Source organism: Balaenoptera ricei, chromosome 15 (genome assembly GCF_028023285.1).
Source record: "Balaenoptera ricei isolate mBalRic1 chromosome 15, mBalRic1.hap2, whole genome shotgun sequence".
Lineage (NCBI taxonomy): Eukaryota > Metazoa > Chordata > Mammalia > Artiodactyla > Balaenopteridae > Balaenoptera > Balaenoptera ricei.
The window spans coordinates 69,055,547-69,081,673 of record NC_082653.1 but is presented as its reverse complement, the minus strand read 5'-3'; the positions used below and the strand labels follow the sequence as shown (position 1 = coordinate 69,081,673).

The following is a 26,127-nucleotide window of genomic DNA, read 5'->3' as shown; positions in this document are numbered from 1 at the left end:
AACAGAAGGAAGTTTACAAACACGGGCTCTGTAGTTAACTGTGTGGCCTCAGGCAAGTGACTTAAGCACTCTGAGTCTCTGGTTCCTTGTCCATGAAATGGAGATGAAAATAGTACCCACCTCATAGATTGGTTGTGATGATTAAAGCTCCCAGCACAGTGCCCTGTACACAGGAAGTACAGGCTCCTGATTTTATTACTCCAAAGAGAAAATATAATCATGGTAAAACTTCCCAAACTTCTGTCTTGAGTTGTCATATTTTTGCACGTCTACATACTACCTATAATATTACTTATTACTTGGCGCTTTTCTTTAACTCGGCTTGCCACTTTTACTTAAACCTATTTTAAAATAAAACTCTCTAAGAGTGTGAACTTGTGGGACTGATGTACAAATTATGTTTTTTCTAATACACCTTAAAAATGAAATAGACAACTCTTAAAATAAAATTTTAAGATGTTCATCCCAACGGTCTCCATTAACAAGCTGTGGAAACACAGATACACATATGCCTGATAGGTCGGCCGACTGGTATTACCCTTGGGGGCAACTGGGCACCTCTATCAAAATTCCAAATGCTTCTCCCCTTCTGACCCAGTCGTTCCACTTCTGCGAACTGATCCTGGAGATAAGCCCACATACATAGGAAATTATATACGTACACGGTTGTTCACTGCAGCATCACTTACAATAGCAAAAGACTTTAAATGAGCCAAGTGTCATAGGTAGGGACGTGCTTAAATAAATCATAGTGCAGTTACACAATGGTCTACTATTCAGGTATAAAAATGAAGAGTTCTCTGCACTAATATGGAAAAATCTTAAGGGTTTATTTTTAAGTGAAATCGAAAAAGGAAAAAAGCCAAACCCAAGGTGCAGAAGAGTGTGTGTCTCATACTACCTTTTGGATGAGAAACTAAGGCGGGATAAGAAAGCATACTCTAAATTACTCACACCTGCATAAACAAATGCTAGAAGGAGAGGCTGCAAGAGAAGCTAAAAAAAGTGTTTCTCTAGGAAGGCAGGAGGGAACAAAGTGCAAGGGAGTACGACTTCTCCATATATACCTCTGTAAAGTTTTGATGAGAGTAGAATATTTTCGTGTTTATCTGGGTACCACGAAACTCCCACAGCACGTACCAGCACACTGGGTAACCCGACAGCACCACCATGCCCCAGACTGCAAACAGAACGCCAAGAATTCCCGAGAGACAAAGAGGCAGGGAAACCTTAATCGGGATGATGTGGACTGAGATTCTGTGAACACGAAATGTGTAGAATGTTAGAAGCTGTAATTACACAGTTGAAAGGGGGACACTATAATTTGGTGAAGATCTTTCATCATGTTCCCGGAGAAGAGAGTGAATGGTACTGATAACGCTGTGCAGATGTTCGTGTGCCTGAGGAATGGTTTGATACACCATGCCTGCTACTACCCCCGCCCCTTGGGCAAATAAGTAATTGTTCCATTAAAGGCAAGCTTCTGTTGTGTCAACTTTGGTAGAATTTTAAATATGATTTCCTGGGTTACAATCTGCACTGGAGTCAATGTCTATATTAGGGGTTAATTAACAGCCACGTTCAAACTTAAGGCCCAGCTCTCACAGTTATTACAATAGCTTTTGGACTCTGAGGCAAATTACTTAACCCTTTTAAGTCTTAGTTTCTTCATCTAAAAATGGGATAATAATAATATCTAATTCCTAACTTGATGGGAGGGTTCAATGCACTACTGCATGAAAACTGCCTAATAGTCACTGGTGGAAGTAAATATTTTTAAATGTTCACTGTTGTTGTTAATTTTCTGTCCATATTCTTTGCCCATGTTTAAATTCAAGTTGGTTTCTTTCTAAATTATTTGTAACAGGTTCCCTACACAATTTTAAAAAGAATATTAACCACTTATCTATAACCTATACAGTAAATATTTTCCCAGTTTTTCATTTGCCTTTTAATTTTGTTGATGTTCTTTCTTTCAACATCTAACACTGAAAGTGTATTTGTTTGTGTGTGTTTAAATAAAGTGCAATTTCTCCCTTTTCCTTTATGGTCTCTGTCTCTGCTGCTATATTTAGAAAGTCCTTCCCAGTATTTTCTTCATTCTCTTACAGTTTCACTTTCTACATTGAAATCATTATTTCCCTTGGAATTCATTTTAGCAGGAGCTTCTTGAAGAAAGGCCTTTATTTTTTCTTACTGTTTAGCAAGTTGTAGCAACAAATGTATGGAATGCATCTTCTTGTGCTGATTTAAAATGCCTCTTTTATCATACACTAATTTCTCTTGTATCCTTTGTTCATTTTAAAGTTTCCTCTTATGCTCTACTGATCTGTCTCTTAACTAAGAGATGTGCCTCAGTACCATACTATTTTAATATATCATAGGTTTATAATATCTTAGTACCTAAAAACATGCATTGTATACCCACCCACCCCTACCCCAGCATTACCATCCACTTTCAAAATTTTCTTGGTTGTTCCCACCCACATATTCTTCCAGATTGTATTGGAAATGCCAGTCTTTGTCAACCCTGCTTATTGTCCCTTCTACAAAAATTCCCACCTACAGCACCAGCTCAGTGGGCAGTAAAGCATCTGATCTCAGGCTTCCAGCCAGTGCTGAATGGACCAAGGTCTGGTCAGTGACGTGCAATTATGAAGGAAGAACTAGGCCAATCAGAATTTAGAACAAGGAACAGTGCAGTGGCTGGGAGCTGAAGCTCAGTAAAAGGGGTGGGGTGGGGGGATAGAGAGAGAAAGAGAAGAGGGGGAAGGAAGTCACATGTAATTTGAGCCTTCCTTTATGTGCTTCCAGAAAAGTGCTGTGTTTTCTCCCCCCTCAACTCTTCTTGGTTGTCACTAATGTTAAGCTAGTCTTCTCCTTTCCAGGATTTATATGTTATTTAGACGAGTGATTTCAATTCATTAGCTAAGTCAGCGGTTTTTAACCTGGTTACGCCATCCTCCGGGGCATACATGCAAATCTCTTGCAGAGAGGTATTTCCAGGCCTCGGGGTGGGACTCACAGCCTTGGAGCCACGATTTTACGGGGGTACTGTATCCCTCAGATTTACACAGAACATTGGCGAAGAGCTCAGAAGTGGCAACACTGGGCCAGCTCTCCTGAGGGCAGCCCTGGGCTGGAGCCCAGTCCTGGCCACACCCTTTGGATGGGGCTCAATGGTCCCCACCCAGCCCACTTGCAACTGGCAGGTCCCTGCAGGCATCTGAGTTTGTAACTCCTGCCAGATCCCAACTCCAACTAGTATAACCCACCGACTAGTACAACGGAGGGAGACCATAGGAAACAGCAACTGTGTGCATTCATGGAGCCTCAGGGAGAAGTGTAGACCCAGCCTCAGGTAAAAGTGGAAGCCCTCATTCTCCCAGCAAACAGGAGCTGTCTTCCTTCTTCTGGAAGGCTGTGTGTGTGGACAAACTAGCCCCAACTCTAAGTGGCTTCAAGGCATCAGGCATTGGACATGCAGATTCAGCTCCAGTTTGGTGTCTGAGTTGGCAGGGGACGAGAAGCCACACCCTTTCCAGCAGGTGAGGCCTAGACCTGGTCGGGTGACCCTCCGCCTGGTACAGGGTGCAGTTCACCATGAAGAGGAGGTTTAGTGGGGTATTTAAAAGGTGAGGCTCCAGGGATGTCCCTGGGAGTCCAGTGGTTAAGACTCCAGGCTTCCACTGCAGGGGGCATGGGTTCGATCCCTGGTCAGGGAACTGAGATCCTGCACGCTGTGCGGCACAGCCAAAAAAATAAAAAATAAAATAAGACAAGAGGTGAGGCTCTGTGTCAGGTTGCCTGGATTAAAGCCAGCTCCACCACTTACTAGCTGTGTCCCTTGGCCATACCCTACACACTTCAGTTTCCTCATCCGTTCATCAGGGACAATAATGATAGTTGTTTCCTGGGATTGTTATGGGGAGTGAATTACTTAAAACTTGAACAGCTGCCTGACACAAAAATCTCATAGGATTATGAGATTTTAATGAGTTAATATTTGTAAAGAGCTCAGCACGGTGCCTGGCACTTAGTAAACACTGTGCGTGTGGAATAACAATAAATAAATAAATAAATGTTTCTGCTTTCTAGATTTGTGAGGGTTCATGAAATCATGATTATATTGTGCTTAGCACAGGGACTGGCAGGTAGTACGCACCTGATGGATGTTAGCTCAAAATAAAAACTACATCTATGACCTTGGCCAAGTCACTTCCATGCTCCGGTCTCAGTTCTCCCTTCAGAAAACAAGGGGGTTAAGCTGGGTACTCCCCAGGGGCCTTTCAAGCGCTGACACCCTCTGCCATCCAGGCTGTTCACACAGCTCTGGCCCGCCTCTTCCTGTGAATTCACTGCTCAGTGTACAGCAGCCTCTCAGGGAACAGACACACTGCCACGGATCACACCGTTGCTTTATAAGTAAACCCTCCATCAGCCACAAAACACACATACCCATCCTCTCCCCTCGCTGCCCCTCCTCCCCCCACAGTGCCATCAGCCCACAGAAGGAGGGGCACCCCCTCCCGCCCAGTGAGTGCAGGTCGCCCGAATGCAGGACCAGGACACGGGGCTATTCAGCTCGCAAAGATGCTGTCAGCTTGATTCCTGGGCTCAGGGCACCGCGCTCGGCTTCCTGACTGCGCCCTCTGCCACAGAAGCCCTCGGCACTCCCAAGCCTGCATTTCAGAAGAGCAGAAAGAGACCCTTATGCAGAAGGACACGCAGAACACTGCTGAAGCGAACGCCTGTCAGGCCACCATCGGCACCTGGGACACCACAAGCCCACGGAGGTTCTGATCCTAATGGTCCTAACTCTGGGCACTAGAAACAAGGGTCCTAAACCATTAGGTCCATAGAGACAAGGAACCTAACTGAGGAAGACGAGCCCTGTGCATGCCGACCTGTCACCCTGTCACCAAGTACATCACTGGGACACCACTCAGCTCAGCAGTCACTTGCCATGCACTGTCCTAGGTGGGGAGAGCGCCAACAGCAGACACTGTCCCCACCTTCAGGGGTTTCTAGATTCCAATGGGGGATGATAATTATTACTATTACTATTATTATTATTATTATTATAGTACAGTTAAGTCCCCAACATATGAACAAGTTCCATTCCGAGAGCGCGTTCGTTAAGTGCAATTTGTTCGTAAGTCCAACAAAGTTAGCCTAGGTACCCAACTAACACAATCGGCTGTATAGTACTGTACTGTAATAGGTTTATAATACTTGTCACACAAATAATACATAAAAAACAAACAAAAAATAAAGAAAACATTTTAAATCTTACCATACAGTACCTTGAAAAGTACAGTAGTACAGTACAACAGCTGGCATACAGGGGCTGGCATCGAGTGAACAGGCAAGAAGAGTTACTGACTGGAGGAGGGAGAGGAGGTGGGAGATGGTAGAGTTGAAGGATCCTCAGCAATAGGAGACAGAGGGCAAGCTGCAATTTCACTCACGCCTGACGCTGATGGCACGGGTTCTGGTTCCTTGCTGGATTCAATTCTATATATACCCTCTTAAAAAAACAATCCAGTGATGTCTGGGTAGTAGCTCTTTTTTTCTCATCATAGATGACATAGTAGCACTGGATTGCATGCTGAACGGCTGCTGCAACCTTCGTGTACCGTTCTACATCCGGGTCCTGTGCCTCAAAAACTAACAGTGCCTCCTCAGATAAAGAAAACCCCCTTGCCATTTCCTGCATCATGTATCTCTTCGGTTCTTCAGTTACTTCTTCTTCCTCTTGTCTCTCTTCGTCCTTTCTTGGCACTTGGCGCTTCTTAGCAGTACCAGCTACACCACTGCTGCTTTTACGCTTGCTTCCGGACATCCTGGGCTTGAAATAAAGATACTGTACTACTGTCCTCTATACAGTACTGTAAAGTACACAAAAGCACAACCACTTGGAGAGGATGCACACACGTGATAATGTATGCCAGACACGTGAACTAACTTAGTGACTGGACATGCGAACGCACATTCGAATCTTTGACAGTTCACAACTTGAAGGTTCATATGTAGGGGACTTACTGTAACAGCTAACATATGCCAGGCAGTCTTCTAAGAGCTTTACATATAATTAACTCATTTGACCCTCACTGACCTTGTACAATAGGTTTATTATCCCCATTTTACAGGGGAGAAAACTGAGGCACAGAGAAGTTAAGTAACTTGTTCAAGGTCACACAGCTGGTGACTTGGACCCAGATTCTAGGCTCTCTGTCATCCCATAAATAAATGTTAAGTGACCCTATGATGTGTGACAGCAAGGAGAGGTATGTGGGGCTATAAGAGTGCAAAATAGGAGGAACGGACCTGGTCAGGGAGGTCAGGGAGGGCTTCTCTGAGGAGGTGAGCTGTGGCCTAGAGGATGAGTACAAGTCAACCAGGGTTTTTAACCTTAACACACATTAAAATCAACTGGGAGGCTTTGAATCAACAGAGATTCTGACTTCATTTGTCTTCAATGGGCCCAGGCACCAGTATTCGGTTATAAAGCTCTGCAGATGATTCAAACATGCAACCAGGCCTGAGACTCACTGAGTGCAAGGGCAAGAAGAGACAAGAAGTAGCTGGTAGAGGTAAGAGCAAGGCAAATGCTGGTGGTGGGAGCACCCACCACCAGTGGTGGGAGAGCTGTTAGGGAGGACAAGAGACTGAAGGAAGGAAGCTCAGGGGTGAGGAGTGAGGGGTCAGGAAGAGGCTGGAGGGACGGCCGGGGCCACAGCATGCAGGGCCTATGAGTAGAGCGGCCATATCATTTGTCTTCCAAAGGGGACTCCTGTGAGAACGGCGGGAATGGCAGGGGCCACAAATCCTTTGAGATTCTAATACAACAGAATAAGCAGGTGTGTTTATGGGTAAGCTTGACAGAGGAGGATGTATGAGGACCCTGTTAATAAGCCACATCAGAGAATCAACTTTGCCTCAAAAACAATGGGAAGCCACTGACGTGTTGTCAGCAAGGATGATGACAAGATCACATCTGGTTTTTGGAAAGATGGCTCCACAGCAATGCGGAAATGACCGGCTGACGAGACAGAGAGGAAGCAGGGAATCAGGACAAGAGACTACTTACTGGTCCACGGAGGGTGGGTGGAGCCTGGACTAAGGTCCTGTCTGTGGGGATGGAGAGAACTGGGTCATGTGTATCATTTTGAAGAGCAGACTCTAGAGCCAGACCAAGTTCAAATCCATGTTCAGATCTGCTTATTCGTCATGTGACCTGGCAAGTCAGATGACTTCTCTGCCTCAGGTTCCTCCTCTATAAAATGGGCATACAAATAGTATCTTTCTCATGGGGTGAGGACTCAATGAGTTAGTGTACGTAAATCACTTAGGACAGAACCTGACATATGATAGGTGCTAGTGCAGGCACAAACCGTTTTATTGCGCTTCGCTTTATTACACCGAAAAAGTATTGAGTTTCTTACAAATCGAAGGTCTGTGGCAACCCTGTGTCGACCAACTCTATCGGTGCCATTCTTCCAACAGCATTTGCTCACTTCCTGTCTTTATGTCACATTTTGGTAATTCTTGAGATATTTCAAACCCTCCACCAGCAAAAAGATTATGACTCACTGAAAGGTCACATGATAGCTAGCATCTTTTAGCAATAACATACTCTAAAATTAAGATATGTACATTGCTTTTTAGACATAATGCTACTGCATACTTAATAGAATACAGTATAGTGTGAACATAATTTCTATATTCAATGGGAAATCAAAAAATCCATGTGCGGACTTCCCTGGTGGTCCAGTGGTAAAGAATCCACCTTCCAGTGCAGGGGACGCAGGTTCGATCCCTGGTCAGGGAACTAAGATCCCACGTGCCGCGAGGCAACTAAGCCCATGCGCCACAACTACTGAGCTTGCGCGCCTCGACGAGAGAGGCCGTGTGCCGCAAACTACAGAGCCCACGCGCCCTGGAGACTGCGCACCACAACTAGAGAAGAGAAAACCCGCATGCCACAACTAGAGAGACGCCCGCGTGCCACAACAAAGAGCCCGCATGCCTCAACGAAGATCCTGCATGCCACAACTAAGACCCAACACAGCCATAAATAAATAAATAAATAATAAATCTTAAAAAAAAAAAATCCGTGTGATATTCACATTATTGCAGTAGTCTGGAACCTAACCCACAATATCTCCAAGGTACACCTATAAATGTTAGTTATAATTATTTAGGAGGTACAACAGGAGTTGGCAATGGAGAGAATATTAGGGTGGGGAAAATCTGGGAACACAGAAGAGGTCCCAAGAATTGACCCGTGCTCAGTAGAATTTTGGAGATTCACAGTTAAGGGGTAAAGAGGATCAAAGACAGACAGTTGCTCGAGGAAGGGCTGAGATGCAGAATTAAGGAGCAGAGCCAGAACCTAAACCTAAAGGCTGAGTTTGAAGGAATAACAGGTCCAAGATTCTGAGTCAAGCAAACACATTACATGCAAGACACTGTTTTAAGCTCTTTGCATAAACTAGCTTATCTCATACAACACCCCTAGAAAGTAGGTAGAGTACCATCCTCATCTTGAAAATGAAGAAACTGGGGCACAGAGAGGTTAAGTGACTTACCCAAAGTCACGCAGCCAGTAAGTAGCAGAGCCAAGATTTGAACCCAGGCAGGCCAGCTCCAGAGTCCATACTTTTAATCAACAAGCAAGACCAGGCACCTGAGCCTGAACATTTCACTCTGCCCTCACCTCCAAACTACCACTGAAAGTACCAGGAGTTGTTTAAAAATAGGAGAATCTATTTCAGCCCAGAAATCAGGGAAAGGTGCCAAGTAAATGACAAAACCTCTTGAAATGTTTTTCAGTATATAGCAAAGGTGAGACTTGAATTGAGAGAAGGGCAGCCTGGCCTGGTTCTCCATATTTAAAAGAATGAAGAATGGCAAGGTCTGATGGGGGGTGGGGGGCAACTGAGCAAACATAGAAAGTCGAGTTGAATCCTCACCTTGCTGTCCCTGGTAGCAGCAGGCACTTGAAAAACATGTGGAATGATGAATGACCCCCTTGAAGATTGCAGGTGAAGCAAGTGACTACCGGACCCCCTGCAGGTCCCACTAGACACAGAGAGTGCAAGGACAGCAGGGGGCGCTGCTGCAACTGCTTCCTAATCAGGGCTCTGCCCCTGTCAATTTACAGCTGAACCACATGGCCAGGGAAAAGGGCCCTCTGCATAATTATGAAGCTCCCTGCCTTGGACTGTTGCTCCCTCCACACTTCCCAAAGAAGGCTGATTTGACTAAATCTATATTTTCCCTCTCCCTTCATTGGTCGGGGCGGCAGGGAGGGGGTGGGAGCACGGGGCGGAGACACGACCTTCCACTGACAGTTCCCACCTACAGAGGTTATAAACTGGTGGTACACAGAATGAATCCAGTGCAAAAATATTTTAAAAATATACCACACATGTAATTCTCGAATTATTTGTCAGCATCCACATTTGGGGGATTCAGGCATCTCCTGAAAAATTGGAAAATCTGGATCTTGGTCCTTTAAAGAACAGGAGATTTTTTTAAATAGAAAGCTGAGTAATGGCTGCCCCTTTCGGACAGCGTGCACACACCCCAGATGGACGCTCCCTGTTAGCACTCATTTACCGCCTGGTCCTGGCTGGCTTTGAAGCCAGACCTCCTGATAAATGGAATACCACGCATCCTTTCAAAGTCAGGTGGCCACAAACAAAACATTGAGGAAAGCAGCCAGACACTAGGGAGGGTCTCCTGTACAATTCCATTTGCACAGCGTGCAAAGCAGGCACTCTCTTTTCTATAGCGGCTGCACTATTTTGCATTCCCGCCAAGGGTGAGCAAGCCCTTCTCTACATCCTCACCAACGTTTGTTGACAACATTTGTTGTCACTGGAGTTTGTTTTGATAATAGCCAGCCTGCCAGGTGTGAGGTCTCACTGTGGGTTTGATTTGCATTTTCTGATGATTACTGAGCATTTTTTCATACACATGTTGCCCACTTGTATGTCTTCGGATAAATGTCTACCCAAGTCCCTAGACCGTTTGGAGGTTCCTCAAAAAGTAAAAAAAATAGAACTACTATATGATCCAGCAATTCCGCTTCTGGGTATTTATCCAAAATAATTGAAATTAGGATCTTTGAGAGACTTTAGCACTCCTATGTTCACTGCAGCATTATTCACAATGGTGAGGAAACAACCTAAATGTCCACCAAGAGAGGAATGGATAAAGAAAACGTGGTATATACATACAATGAACTATTATTCAGGCTTAATAAAGAAAGAAATTCTGCAACATGGGATGAAATAAGCCAGACACAGAAAGACAAATATTGCATAATTCCAATCATATGAGGAGGTATCTAAAATAGTCATATCATAGAATCAAAGAGTGGAATGATGGATGCTAAAAGCTGGGGTGGGGGGGGGGGAACGGGGAGTTACTAATCAATGGGCATAAAGTTCAGTTTCAAGATGAGTAAGCTCTAGGGACCTGCCTGGTGGTCCAGTGCTTAAGACTCCGCACTTCCACTGCAGGGGGCGCAGGTTCAATCCCTGGTCGGGAACTAAGATCCTGCGTGCCGTGCAGCGCAGCCAAAAGAAACATTAAAAAAAAAAAAAAAAAGGATGAGTGAGCTCTAGAGATCTGTACAACACTGCATCTACAATCAACAGTACTGTATCATACACTTAAAAGTGTATTAAGAGGGTAGATCTCATGTTAAGTGTTCTTTCCAAAATAAGATAAAATAGTTCAATAAAATAAAGAAAGCAAGCAAATGGCTGTTGGCCTGGGTAGTTGTTACCTTGATGAAAGGGTTTGGAGGTGGAGGGATTACAAGGGAGCACAGAAGGGCTTCTGGGGTTCTGGTTACAGAGAAATGTTTGCTGTGTGAGAATTCATCAAGATGGGCACTTTTCATGTATAATAAACAGTTTTCAAAAACTATATGACCAGCCCAGACTAAAGGCAGCACCTTTGAACCCAAATTCTAAATTCTTAGAAGAGGGAGTCTGATTGGTCCAGTTTGGGGCAGATGTCCACATGTATCTGGACCCAGCGGAACCGAGGCCATGGGTTCAGACAGCCTCTGGGGGCGCAGATCTGGGAAGGCAGTTCTCAGAGAAAAGGGTTGTCTGCTTCAGTTAGATTTTCCAGATGAACAGGGTTGAAGTAACAAAGCAGTTTGGGGCGCTGGATAAGCGCACAGACCCGGGCCAGAGTGCCTGGTGAATCCTGGCTCAGCCACTCACTGGTCATGGAACCCTGGGCAGGTCCCTCAGTCTCTGAGAGCTCAGTTTCCTTATCCGTAAAATGAGATTGATAACAACGGTAATCACCTCATAGAGTGTAACGAAGAATAAAGAGATATTACATGTAAAGTGCTTAAAACAGAATCATATCTATGAATGCTGGTTCTTAGATATTATTATTTAAGTAAAATACTTGGACATCCTAGAATCCCAGACCACTGAAGTTGGGGGAGGACGGGCCTTCTGACTCCAGGACCAGCTCCTTTCACATCCCTCCAGGCTGCCTCTCTCCAGGGTCATCTGCCTTTGATTTCTCTATTTCCCCCAAGTCTGCAGCCTCCACAGGCTGAGGTCTTCTGGGAAATTCCCTTAATCAGGCTCTGAGGCTGGTCCCACCCCACAACCAGGAGAAGCCAAAATAATTCATAAGACAGGACACCCCCACCTCATTTAGTCCCACCACCTGTCCTCTTTGTGCACGGGAGAAACAGTTGGTTTCCATTCCCCAGATGCTGCACACCGTGGATTTGCTTCTTCCTCCACAGCATGAAGCTCTGTGTCTTTGTGACAGTGAGGGACAGAGGGCTGTTGAGAAGCAATTCGTTCTGACCTTTACATGTGCATTCTGCACTGTGGATGCCATCAGTGGCACATGGCAAATGGGAGAAGAAGAATCCGGTGGAGTTCATTTCACAGTCAAAGAATTGCATTTTGCCACATTACTATCATTTTTATTAGACTTTTGCCCCGACCAGCCCATGGGAGGTGCCTTTGTATTTCCATTTTGTGACAAGCAAGATGGAAGCATGCCATGCCAAAAATGAGGCTAGACTTTTGAAACTCACCCTCTAAGATTCGGAAGGACTATTGGTGGTAACAATATTAATTAGCACTTACTATGTGCCAGGCACAGCAAGAAGCCCTTAACATGGACTAACTCATTTAATCCTCACCTGAACCCTGTTAGGAGGGTGCTATTTTATCCTCTTCTTACAGAAGAGGAAACTGAGGCAGAGAGGTGGGGTAACTCGCCCAAGATTATTCAGCTAGTTAGTGGCAAACCTGGAATTCAAACCCCACCATTCTGGTTTCAGAACCACCCTACTATAGGACCTTTTGTTGGTTTCCAAACTTGGCTCCCCCACAGAATTACCCGAAGGACTTCAAAATACAGACCCCCAGACCCTTGTCTGTAGCTCTTCAGGTGAGGTCTGTTCTTAACAGGCTATCCAAATAATCCTTAAGCATTCAACCTGTCTGTATTCTGCAAAGTAGCATTTAGAAATGGTAGTGGACATGTGCTGTTTTGATCTGCAAACATCTCTGCCTCCTTTTGGGGTTAGCAGTGCCTCAATTCTCCATCAAAAAGCCATCCCACCCCCACTGTATTTAGTTCCCTAAAGAGGGAACACTTTCAAGTCCCAACCAAGGGCTGGTTAGGTAACTTAAGCTTCACCACATAATGTCTCTCCTTCCGGAATTTGAATTTAGGGCCAAAACAACACAAGAACCAAAATCAAATACAACTGGTCTGGTTGTTTGGGAAGGTTTCTTCCAATTCTCTAAAGTACATTATACCATTTTCAATAAATTTCTTTATAACAAGCCACCTCAAAGTGGTTTCTGTTGCATGCAACCAAACAACACTAATTAGTCAAAGAATAACCAACATGGGAGGAAAAGCACACCTACCACAGATATCACCTCTGCAGCATCCATGACAACTGGTCTTTGCTCTACTGGGAGGGGAGCTAATATCCGTATACAGGAATCAAGCGGTCAGTTTGGGCTGTTCTTCCTTAGCCTGCACAGATGGTCCTCAGTCCTGATTCTGTCCTTTGAAGCTATACCAAAAATCTATACAGTAACTCTTTAAATGTTTAATGACAGCCTAGCCTTTGAGCTATCCAGGCCAACCCTCAGAGTGCGTCCAGCCCCCTTGTAAGGCGTCCTTTTGCCCTTTGGAACATACACCTGGTTATTGAGCACTTTTGTTGTGAATGCAGAAGTTACAGACTGCAGTGTTTAGTAGTAAATAATAGTCCTGGTGCACTGCCAGATTTAGATAGCTAATAGATAAATGAGAGAGATTGTGTATGTGTGTGTGTGTGTGTGTGTGTGTGTGTGTCCGTACTGTTTAGGCTGATTTGCCCCTAATATTATTTATCCTTGAGAGTTATAGATGAGTTTTGCCCTCAGGTGATGATGAGATCTTACCATGATGCCAAGAGGGATATTCAACCTTAACTGTTGCTTCTGCTCCTGGAAGGAGCTAGACAGTCTTGGAGCATCATCAGAACTGAACTGTGGGCTGTCCCCGCTTGGGGTTATGAAAGACTAAACAACCCAGGCTTTGAGAAGAGTGCAGTTGACTGTTATGTTGCTTTTTCTGAGCCCAGGAGACCAGACAATGCCATGTAAGAGGAGGTGGGCCCTTTCTCTGATGACAGGGATGTCCTACTGCCACTAGTGCTCAGGCAGGAAATGGGTGGGGCCTGGATTGGCAGAGCTAGGACGTCTCTCCTCTGGGGCCAAAGTTGAACTGGCCAACAGGGGCCAGAATCTTACCAAGAACACCTGAAGATTCCCATCTGGAGGACTAAGTTGGCTCCCAGCTGATGGAATATATTAAGAGTAACCACATCTAGGGACCTCCCTGGCGGCCCAGTGGTTAAGACTCCGCACTTCCACTGCAGGGGGTGCGGGTTCCATCTCTGGTTGGGGAACTAAGATCCGGCATGCTTTGTGGCCAAAAAAAAAGAGTAACCACATCTAGAAGCAACTATAATTGCTTACAGTTATAACCAAGCCTTCACTCAGGTTTGATTTTAACCAAATTAAGCGGAAAGACTGAGTCCATGCTGGAGGTGAAGTGGCACCAAAAACAAGACTGTATTGTAGAAACCAGTTACAGAAATTCCCAAAGTGATCTTCAGAGCTCTGCAGGCAGCAATCTGGAATAAAACACTGAGCAGAACTGACAAGTGGCCACCAAAATATGTTTAGGAAATGTGGTCTTGTGTTTTTCTACATGTGTGTTTTTTTTGTATATTTGTTGATATATCATACCATACATGTCCTTTGTTGTCTGCTTTCTTCATTTATAATGACTATATAGTCCCATGTCAATAACATTTTAATCACTGTGACTTTTTATTGAAGTATAATTGACATACAGTAATGTACAGATTTTAAGCATACAGTTTCATGAGTTTTGAAAAATGTGTGCACCTGTCTAGGCACCATCCCAGTCAAGACATAGGACATTTCCGTTACCCCAGACATTGTGACATTTTAATCACTGTACAGCATCCCATCACATGGATATGTTTTACTTACAAAAACCCTAACTGGCAGTCATTCAGGTTGTTTCCAATTTTTCATTAGTATTAAATACTGATACAATGAATATCAATTTAGCTAAACATATACACATATTCTTAAATAATTCCTTAGTAAAAATTCTTAAGCCAAAAAGGTCATTAACACTTTTGGTACATATTGGTAATATTCTCTGGAGAAAGATTAGACTAATTTACACACACTGGTGAGTGTGTAAATTAGTCTAATCTTTTCCCCTCTTCCTCCTGTTTTGGTACATATTGGTAATATCCTCTGGAGAAAGATTAGACTAATTTACACATACTGGTGAGTGTGTAAATTAGTCTAATCTTTTCCCCTCTTCCTCCTATTTATGCTTTTTACTTTGAGTCCTATTTCTTTTGATATTATTATTAAGGCTCTGTTTTATATGCATGTGTGTTTTGGGGGTATATCTTTGCCTCTTTTATTTTTAACCTAATAAGTTTCTCTTGTACAGTGCCTAGAATTATACATTTATCCAGTCTGGTAAGTCTTTTCCTTTTAGTAGAGAATTTCAATCCATTTACATTGGGTTAGGTAACTGAACTAAACTGAAATGTATACTTTCTAGATTTCACAGTTCCTTGCTGGCTAATTTTTATCTTTGTTTTTATATTTTGTTATATTGACCAAAATGTTCTTTGTTATTTTTATCTCTAGATTGCTTCTTTCACACTAAAAAGAGTCTATTTGAACCAATATGTCTATGCCAAGAATTAAATAATATTAAATATTTTGTTTAGTATCTTTAAATTTAGGCTCTAAGTTTACTACAGTTTAGTTTTGTTTTAATTAATTAATTAATTAATTTGGCTGTGCTGGGTCTTAGTTGTGGCACGCAGGATCTTCGTTGCGGCATGTTTAGTTGCAGCATGCAAACTCTTAGTTGCAGCATGTGGGATCTAGCTCCCCGACCAGGGATCGAACCCGGGCCCCCTACTTTGGGAGCACAGAGTCTTACCCACTGGGCCACCAGGGAAGTCCCTAGTTTAGTTTTTTATGCCAACTTTATTGGGTTATGCTGGTTACCGTGGTCAAGGTAGCTTATAATAATAAACTGTGGCAGCTATTGATTTCGTCAGCTCCTCAAAGTTTCCCATCCCCTCTTCTTATAACATACATTGCTCTCTGAGCCATAGGGATGCCACGTGATCCAGGCCTGATAAACTGTAAACAGTTCATTCCCTTAACAACTGAGGACCAACCAATCAGAACCTTTTCCTGAGACTGATTATAAATGCAGGAAGAAAGAAGGCCACTTCTTCCCCTAGGGTTTCCATCTTTCCCTGGGGTCAACTACAACCAGGCTGACAGACATATTTACAGACATGTCTTGTCTACAGTAGGCACAAATGAGGCAAGGACAAATCAGTCAGGGTCCCAGCAGGAAACAAATGGCGTATTGAAATTAAGAGAGTTTAGGGCAGGTTTCATAAAAGGACTATTTAGAAAGGTGTGGGCATGGTGTTGAGAAACCATGAGGGAGAGTGCAGTAACTGGGGGCAATTAAGAGCAAAGGGACAAGAGAGTAGCTCCTGGAACCCAAAAGGAGAGAATTGTGTAGAGGTGACTGCCTTTAGAGGAGCAGCGACCTTCAAAGAGTAAAGCCAAGAAGACCTCATGATAAATACCCTGGGCTCACCCTCCAATCTCCTATCAGTCCCTCCTCTTGAGTCAGAGGGTAAGGGAACCCCAACGGATGCAGCCCTTACAGATCAGTCTCTCAGGGAGAAAGCAGAAAGGATCTGGAAGGACAAACAAGACAGCTGGCACAGCAGGCGAGGGCCAGTGTGGTAGACTACAAAATGGCCACAAATCTCCCCTTCCTGTACGCATCTCTGCAGTGTGACTTTGCAGGCCCTCCCATCCAGAGGTGTAGTCTATTTCTCCACCTGAGTCTGGTCTTGGCCATAACCACTGTGACACAAATAAAAGCTTGAAAAACACCTGTGCTTTGGGGATTTCCCTCTCTTGCTGTGCTTGGAACCCTGAGACCAGTGTGTGAAAGAGCCTAAACTTGCCTACTGGAGGAAAAGAGACCACGTGGAGGAGGAATGAAGTGTACCAGCCAACAGGCTGCCAAGTGTCAGTCATGTTCCTGAGGCTATCCAAGGTGATCCTGCACCAGCCAAGTCACTAGCTGACCAAACACATGAGAGAGCTCAGCAGTGATCAGCTGAATAGACCCAGATCAGAAGAATGACCAAAGCAGCCCAAAGAATCATGAGAAATAATAAATGATTATTGTTTGAAGCCACTAAACTTTGGAATGGTTTGTTACACAGCAAAGCTAACTGATACAGCTGATAATGAGAAAGCATCTTGCAAGTACTGGATCCTCAGTTCCAGTGTCTGAGGCCCTTGTCCCTGAAGCTCTTACTCCTTCTCAATGTCCTTTCCATGAGCCGATCTCTTTTCCTAGTGCTGATTTGAGTTGGATTTATCTCATTTTCAATTTTTTAAAATTGTGAAGGTTTACTTTTTCTCTGTAATTTGATACAGTTTAAAATGAACAGATTAGGTATAAAATAAGCCACAAGGATATATTGTACAACAAGGGGAATATAGTCAATATTTTATAATAACTATAAATGGAGCATAACCTTTAAAATTGTGAAGCACTATATTGTATACCTGTAACTTACATAATATTGTACATCAAATATACTTCAATAAAAAAAGTAAAGCATGTCAAAAAAAAAAGAAACAAAGGTATTTTAAGGCTCACTGTTATGAAAATCAAAATAAAATAAAATAAAATGAAGAGAAACCCTTCATTCTTCTAAAGTTTAAAATAATTTACCCATGAAGCCTATTATTCTGGAGCTCTGGGAGAAGAAAAGCTTCTTGGGCAATGTTCTCATTTCTCTCTTGATTATTCTCCTGTTATGGTTTTCAATTTCTTCTTGAGACAAAATTGCCAATTTAAAATTTCCTAGAAAATCATCCATTGCAACCAGATTTTCAAGCCCATTAGCATTTATATGCATATTCTTTTTAATGTATAAATATAACATTCTTTTAAAATTTTCTTTCATTTCCCTTTTATTAAATCTTCAACATCTAACACATGATTTATCATTTTTAATATATTTCTTCATAAAATAAGACTTGATTAAGAAACACAAAAGGATACACTCAACGTTACTGCCCGTGTCTTTCACTGACTGATTTAGTGATGGAATCAGGAGGGCACAGGGCATGACAGTGAGTTTTATTCAGTACCTTGATATGAAGGATAAGAAATTATTATTTCTAAAACCATAAAATGTTGAAGACATTATCTTCAGACAAACCAGCTAAAGAGTCCTTTTGTACTCTTGTACTGACTGGCACAGAGCCTCTGCTCAACAAAGTTAGCTATTACTATTACCTATTATTCCTTGGCAGGTCCTGCATCCTTTCTTGAGTAGGAGAGACTCCTCCAGGGATTAATAATAATTTAGAAACCATTTACTGAGTGCCTTCTTTGTGCCAGACACTATTCTGGACGTGGTTCAAGCAGACTCTCATTGAATGCTCACCAAAAAAAAACTATGACGTACGTACTATTTTCCCCATTTTAAAGATATAAACTAAGGGTCACAGAACTGAAATTATTTTACCAAGATCAATGGAGCCATAAATGTCAGCACTGGATTTTGACATCAAGGTTTTCTGGCTCCAAAGTCTAGGTTCTTTTCTCAGCATTGCACCATAGAATTTGAGGTTTTGTGTAAAGTAATGGAAATGGAAACAGTCATTACGTCCTAAGGGCATGATCTGGGTGGAGGCATGGACAGAATTATCAGTATATCCCTGATTAGGGAGGTAAGCAGAGCAATGAAATGCCCTCAGCTACCTGCACCAGGGGCTTACAAGGACACTTGTGCTTAACACTTTCATGCAATGACTCTTTAATCCATTTGTTGTTAATCCCTTTGTTGTGGTTGTAGTTAACTCTTTTTCATTTTAAGGATTTCTTAAAACTTATTACAACAAATCTATGTGGTTGGTACTAATATCCCAGTTTATGGATAAGGAAACTGAGCCACAGAGGAAGGAAAATGACACACCCAAGGTCACCTCATGAGTAACTGGCAGAGTCAGGACCTGAACTCAGGTATGACTGACTTCAGAATCCACACTCTTAACCACCATTGTCTCTGGGTGTGATCCTTAAATTGCCCAACGTCCCATTTGTAGCTGGAGGGCACTAAGTCAGCCAGGGACCTGGGGCAGACAATAAATGAGGTCTGTTCTCCTACTGAGGCCATCTGTGACTCTCTGAACTACAGTGAGACCCACAGGTCTTTTATGAAGTCCAGTGTGATGGCCTCCAGGGATTCTGTTCCACAGTGGTCCCCTGGGTCAACAGGACCTGCAGTAGTTTGACCAGAGATTCTTTCCCCTCAATGAAGATTGAAGTCTATTTCTTTACCACTTGAATTTGGGCTTGACCATGAGACTACTTGATCCAGTGGTACATTATCAAACATGATGCACAGGCTGAAAAAGCACTGATGCACTGGGACTCTGGGAACCCTGAAACCTCATGTGAACAAGGCAGAGCTGGCCAGCTGGAGGATGAGAGGCCATGTGGAGGAGAACCAAGGCACCCAGGCCACCAACCGGCTCACTGTCAGTCATGTGAATGGGGCCATCCTAGATCATCCAGCCACCAGACATCCAGAGACACAAGCGAGAATCCCTTAATTTTTGTGCCCAAGACAAGTACCTCACTTGACTCATCCTAGTCCCAGCCCTCAGAGACAAGTCCTCTCTTTCTTGTTCTGAGAAGATCTCTCAGGACACTGTGTATGTGGTCAGTATTCTAAGTGCTGGGTAACTGTAATGTCCATAGGTAATCCTTACGGCAATACCAGAGACTTGGTCTCCCTGAGAGGTCCAAGAGACAGCAGGATTGAGCGTTTCCAAGCAGATGAGACCAAGAACCAGGAGGATGCCTATAGATGACCAGAAGTACCACCCAGGAACTCTGCTGTGTTTTGAGGACCCCAGTGGTGGGTGCCCATATGTACTGCCTGTTCCCATGGGCACTGAATGGTTGGGTCAGTAGCTGGGTTCACTGGGACAAAGGCTGATTCATAAAATTCCCTCAGGTAGCCTAATATGCCATGATGGAGACCTAGAAGGATGCCAACCACACAAAGATCTACTAATATCCAGAACATTCCCTGACTCAGACTGGATTTGGAATAGCGGAACGTAGAGGACAAAACCTAGCACATTCCTTTTTCAAGGATGGAGACTGTGCTTTTCCACTCCATGAGCTTGCTGCATGCCAGCTCCTCCAAGGTCACAAAGGAAGAAGGCACTCCTCCATACCTGCGTGAGCCTCAGAGAGCCTGGCCAGGTTGGCAAGGAAGTGTGGCCAGCTCTTTAATCATGTCTCCAACCATGGACAGAAAAAGGTCAATGAACCAAGTCAAGCCAGTTCAAGAGTCTGGACCAATTCATCATCCTCAGTGCCAACCGGCCTTCTTGGAACTGTGTCCAGAGATAGAATCATTTCAGGTAGGCTGCCAAATCCTACGCATGCTGGCTGCAGGCAGTATACCTGCTCTCCCCATGCCCAAGGCAATGAACGGCTGCATGTCTCCATTCACAAAGAGCAGGGTCTCCTACAACTTACGGCGCCTACACACTCCTAGGAAGGACAACTGCCAGGTGGCAGGCAGAGGACCCACTCATTCTTCAGACGTATTTGGTAGACATCTGTCCTTGCTGTCTGCCCAGCATGTATTCACTGTAATTCATTAGCACTGTCATTACCATCTTCACATACGTACCAGACACTGTCTCATATGTATACACTAGGTACTCTTAGCAAAGTTATAAGGTAGGGTTTTATTCATTTTCAGCTGAGCAATATAAAGCACAAGGGATTTAAGTACTTTGCCCAAGGTTACACATGTCTACGCTCCATCCATAGCCTATGATTTTAACCAGTACACAGTACTGCTTCTCTAGTTTTCCTCTGAGGGACCACCTCTCCCCCACTCTCAAATCATGGGGTAGGCACACCGGCCCTCCTCGCCAGGAGCAAGCACATAACCAGGCCTGCCAATCAGCATAACCATCCTCTGGTTACATATGACCCAGGGTCCAATGAGACTTTAGCTCTTGTCATTGGAACTGCAGCACTGATAAGACATTACGACTGAAGGTACCACAGCCATCATGCTCTCGGTAGGAGAAAAATCTTCCTGAAACAGAAACCAGGACAGAGGAAGGCTGGGCCAAGACATGGAGAAAGAGATTCCTGAAGACCTCATTTTGGCCCCTTGATTCACTGTGTCTGAAGCCAGTCTACCCTTGGAGCTTTTCAGTTTCAGGGACCAAAATTTCCCTTTTCACATAAAACAGTTTGAGCTCTTTCTATCTTAGGCAACATAAAAAGTCAAGGAATAAAGACAGAATATGGGAAACACCATCCTCTTGGCTGCTCTTTGAGCACCAAGCCTTGGTCTGCATGAACATTCAGAGCTGCATAATGGGGCCATGCTGTCCCCCCAGTCTTCCCTGCCTGCTTTCCTGGGGACAAGAGATAGAATTGCACTAAAAGGGTCAGGGAGTGTGATCTGAGACAACATGAAGAATGGTCCCATCTTTGTCTCTGAAACAAGCCTGTGAGGGCTTTGGTTGTTCTCTGTTGCCTAGAGTTTTTAAACCCAAGTGCCACAGTCTCCAAGCAAAGCAACTTCAGTATTAGCTCTAGAGTGTGCGTGGTATGCCCCTGATTTGCAGCAAAATGGCAGATGACCACTTATAGAAGGGCAGCAAGAACATATGCAATAACAGAAGGTAGTTATCACCACCCACTTCAAGCAACCTCAGGTCAGCTGTCAAGTCTAAGGAACCCAGGACAGGACCAGTGGGAGACAAAGCCAATGGGGAAAATTCCAGGAAGGTGAACCAAAGCAGGAACAAAATAAGAGAACCAGGGGTGACAGCTGCACAGAGGGTACGCTGAACGCAGTTCATGACTGGGCCAATGGAAGAGTGTGCATGGTGGAAGGTCCAGGACAGTTTCAGCTGCATGGAAAAGAATAACGCAAACAGTGAGACTTTACCAATAAGAGGTGCTTCTTATCTCACATACAGAGTCTGGGCATAAGAGGACTCAGCGTTGGCTCAGCAGCTCACCAATGGCATCGATGACCCCCGTCCCTTCAACTCTTCCACCCTGCCATGCTCAGGATGTCAGCCATGTCTCCCTCATTGACTCAAAGGGTTGCCACAACTCCGTGCATTATATCCTCCCACAAAAATGTCCAACAGAACAAAGTAAGGAGTGTCTTCCCTTATCAGAAAGGAAAGTCTTCCTAGAAGCCCTGCCCAGACTTCCCCGCAGTTCCCACCGAGCAGAATTGGGTCACGTGCTCACTCACTAGCTACGAGGGAGCCTGGGAAAGCAAGTATCAGGCATCTTCAGCTTTTAGCATGAGAGGTGGCCTCTGCCAGAAAAAGAGTGGGGGCTAGGAATGGCTGTTGGGTAGGCAATCCACATGGTACCCCAAACTTTTGGTAAACTTGCACCAAGACTTTGCCATATCCTTATAGCACTCACACTGTCATTCACTTAATATTTCCCTTGAGTCAATTTATCTTTTGTTTAACCTAAGATAGGAAATTTTATATCCCCACCATAAATGCAAAACCACTACTAGACACATTTTCCAATCCATATTAAAATAAATCCATAATGATCAAAACAAAAATTGCCAGGTTTACCCAGAAGCATCCCTTGTCCCACCAGCAGTAATCATACTTTGGGGTACACAGTAGCAGGATAAGCTTACTTCGTCCTAATTCTTGGGCCCTAGTACAAAAAATTCCCTACCAAAGAGCTAAAAAGTACACTATAAGGTACCATCCTAACTACCTTTTTATAGTAGCCATAAAAATTTAGCCCCTGCCCACCACTCTCATGCCTCAGCCATAAACATGAAGACATTTTGCAGAATCACAGTAGGGAAACTAGCTGGTTTCTTGAAGTCACACACCCCTCTCAAAATGTTTTTTGTTTTGTTCTTTCCCATTAAAATGAAAGTCATCTCAGAGGCTATAGGACCATGACATCCTGACTTTTTTGTCTCAGTGTACTCACAGTTACCCAAAAGGATGCATTGACTGTGGACAGAGAGAGGTGACCAGGGCCCGTTACTTACATCAGAGGCTGGACCCTTGTCAGCGCCTGGGCAGGAGAAAGTGACAAACTCATGGCACCGCTTGTGCACGACAAAACAGCAGACTGCAAAAGAGAAAATAAGGGTAGGAGTGGGGGAAAAGGAAAGTGGAGAGTAGGAAAGGAGGGGAAGAGAGGAAGAAATCGTTAAACCTGGACTTCACGACAAGTAAAGGCTTTACACCAAAATAAACAATGCCTTCAGCTTCTGCACCTTGTCTTTTATTGAAGTCAAACTCTTGGGTACGCCGACGTTACAACTTGCAAATTACTTTGCTTGCAAAGTTAACTAGGGTTCAAAAGATCACTTATGCTCAAAATTACACACCCCTGAAGATCGCTTAAGTTGTATGATCTTCCACTACTTTTGGAACAGAATGTTGTTTTTCAGATCAGGCACCAGAGGAAGCTGTTGGCTTGTGTTTAGGTCCATAACGCTTAAGAAGTATGTACATTTAATCACTAGAATCACACTTAGAGAGATGTGCATAATGTGAAGGGCATGTAGAAAAAGAGTGAGCAGGAACGGCGGACCCACACCTGCATCTCACCCAGGAGCAACCGTCAACTAAGTGGAAGAAATAGGCTACATGTTTACATTGTCACTTTAGCAGTTTGAAACCAAATGTGTACATACATATATTTGAATTTGTATGCGTTAAACGCTCCACTATTTGGGGACTATATTACTTAGGGGGAGGGACAATTAGAGAATACATACAAAATAAAACTATTTTTTGTTGTTGTTCAAATCTATTTTTATAAACTCTAGACTGTGGGCTCCTGGAGGATGGGCACCACGCTCAGAATCTTTCTAAAGGACATTCTCAGTAAATGAAAACAGAACAGGAAACCTCAGGGCTACCACTAGTGATATAATGGACCTGGGCAACAATCATGAATGCTGCCAACATCAGAAAAAGACACTACCTGCGGGGCTTCCCTGGTGGCGCAGTGGTTGAGAATCTGCCTGCCAATGCAGGGGACACGGGTTCGCGCCCTGGTCTGGGAAGATCCCACATGCCACGGAGCAACTAGGCCCGTGAGCCACAACTACTGAGCCTGCGCGTCTGGAGCCTGTGCTCCGCAACAAAAAGAGGCCACGATAGTGAGAGGCCCGCGCACCGCGATGAAGAGTAGCCCCCGCTTGCCGCAACGACAGGAAGCCCTAGCACAGAAACGAAGACCCAACATAGTAATCAATCAATCAATCAATAAAACTTTAAAAAAAAAAAAAAAGACACTACCTGCCTGCTGATGAAAGTACTATGAAGAATCCTACCACCTGTGAAGTATTCCTGTCAAAATAATCACACCTGAATCGGTTCAAGAATCTTCATCCAACTACCAATTTACCGCAACTACAAGTGACAGTGACGCATTTTAAATGACACCACAGAGAGGCAATGAGAAAAAAAAAATTTAAATACACAAGAATGTGGTAAGCTACAAGATGTTTTTTCAACAAATAAACTGGAAGAGGACAGGAGAGCATCTGTCCTGTTCTGGATGATACTGTAGCAATGGCTGCATTTAGAGAATATACAAAACAAAAAGTGAACCCTAGTATAAACAATGGCTTTTAATTAATAACGATGTATCACTATTGGCTCATCAATTGTAACAAATGTACCACACTAATGCAGATTCTTTACAAGCGCTGTACATATATTAATTCATTTAATACTCCTAATGACTCTAAGGCACGCTATTTCATTTTTTTACATTCTTTTTTTTAATATTCTTTTCCATTATGGTTTGCCATAGGATATTGAATATAGTTGTCTTCATTTTTTTAATTGAGATATAATTGATATAACATTATATTAGTTTCAGGTGTACAACATAATGATTCTATATATATATATATATATGACCACAGCAAAATGATCATCACTGTAAGTCAACATCCATCACCAAAAATAGTTATAATTTTTTTTCTTGTAATAAGATCTTTTATCTACTCTCTTAGCAACTTTCAAATATACACTACAGTACTATTAACTATAATCACCTCGCTATATATTACATCCCCAGAACATATCTATTTTGACCACTTTCACCCATTTCACTCACTCCCCACCCCCACCTCTGGCAACCACCAATCTGTTCTCTGTATCTACAAGTTTGCTTTTTGTTTTTGGTTTGGTTTTGTTTTTGTTTTAGATTCCACATATAAGTGAGTTCATATGGTATTTCTCTTTCTCTTTCTGATTTATTTCAGTTGCAAATGTTAATAATTGGAGGAACTAGGGTGGAAATGGGGTTGAGGGAGTATATGGAAACTCTGCATTTTCCAATCAGGTTTTCTATATGACTAAAACTGCTCAAAACAACAACAACATACAAACAAAAATGGAAAACTGCAAGAGGAAAGTGGCAGGGCAGAGGAGAGACATACATTCAAAGAGATTTAAGAAACATATCAACTAAATGCAATATGTAGACCTTGTTTGGATCCTAATTTAAACAAACTAATAGTTTTTAAAAATTATGAGACAATCAGAAAAGTGTAAATATTCACTTTTTGATGGTATGAGAGAATCATTGTTATTGATATTAGGGAATTATAATTTTTGATGTAATAATGGTATTATGATTATTTTTGTTAAAGAATACTTACCTCTAAGAATACATCCTATAATCTTTATGGATAAGGTGATTCTATTCAAAATAATTCAGTGTGACATAAAGGAGATAGAAAGGGCAGGGTTATAGAGGGGAAAAAAAATTAGTCTTGACTGATCATTATTTAACCTGGCTGATGGACACAGGAGGATTCATTATACTAATCTCTCTACTTTTATGTATATTTTCTATAATAAAAACATTTTAAACCCTCGTGGTGTAAAAAAAGAGTTCCAAAGGGGCCAATTTCTTTCTCCTTTGCTTTCTCCCCTTTCTGTTTTAGTATTTACTGTATTTTATAAATAATATATGCTTTGTATGAAGACATTTGTGTCAAACAGTGTGTTTGTGTTGTGGGGGGGGGTGGTCCCTCTCTGTGCCTGTACATCTGTGACTGCTGAGAGAAATACATGAGCAGTGGCCAAAAAATGTCACTGATCATTATCTTTGGGTAGTAGGACTACAGATTCTTTTCACTTACAATCTTACATCTGTATTGTTTGAAATGTTGACAATGAGTACATATTAATTATATAATCAGGGAAAATAAGCCCACTTTCATTTTGAAACAAAACAAAGAGTCAAAGAAAAACAAAGGTCAGGAAATGAAAAATATGGCTGCCCAAATTGGAAACTCAGTGGTTGGGCTGATATAGAATGGAGACAGCTAAAGAGGAACTTAGCAAACTGGAA

General features: G+C 43.1%; 1 protein-coding gene across 2 annotated transcripts in view; it reads right to left on the bottom strand.

The window, feature by feature from the left end:
• PRKCB (protein kinase C beta) overlaps positions 1–26,127 on the bottom strand; it is a 312,542-nt gene that overhangs the window by 157,115 nt on the left and 129,300 nt on the right. For both annotated transcript variants that reach the window (XM_059896365.1, XM_059896364.1), the window contains exon 3: positions 22,790–22,872. In XM_059896365.1, the coding sequence (XP_059752348.1) occupies positions 22,790–22,872 (83 nt within the window). The remainder of the gene's footprint in view (positions 1–22,789; positions 22,873–26,127) is intronic.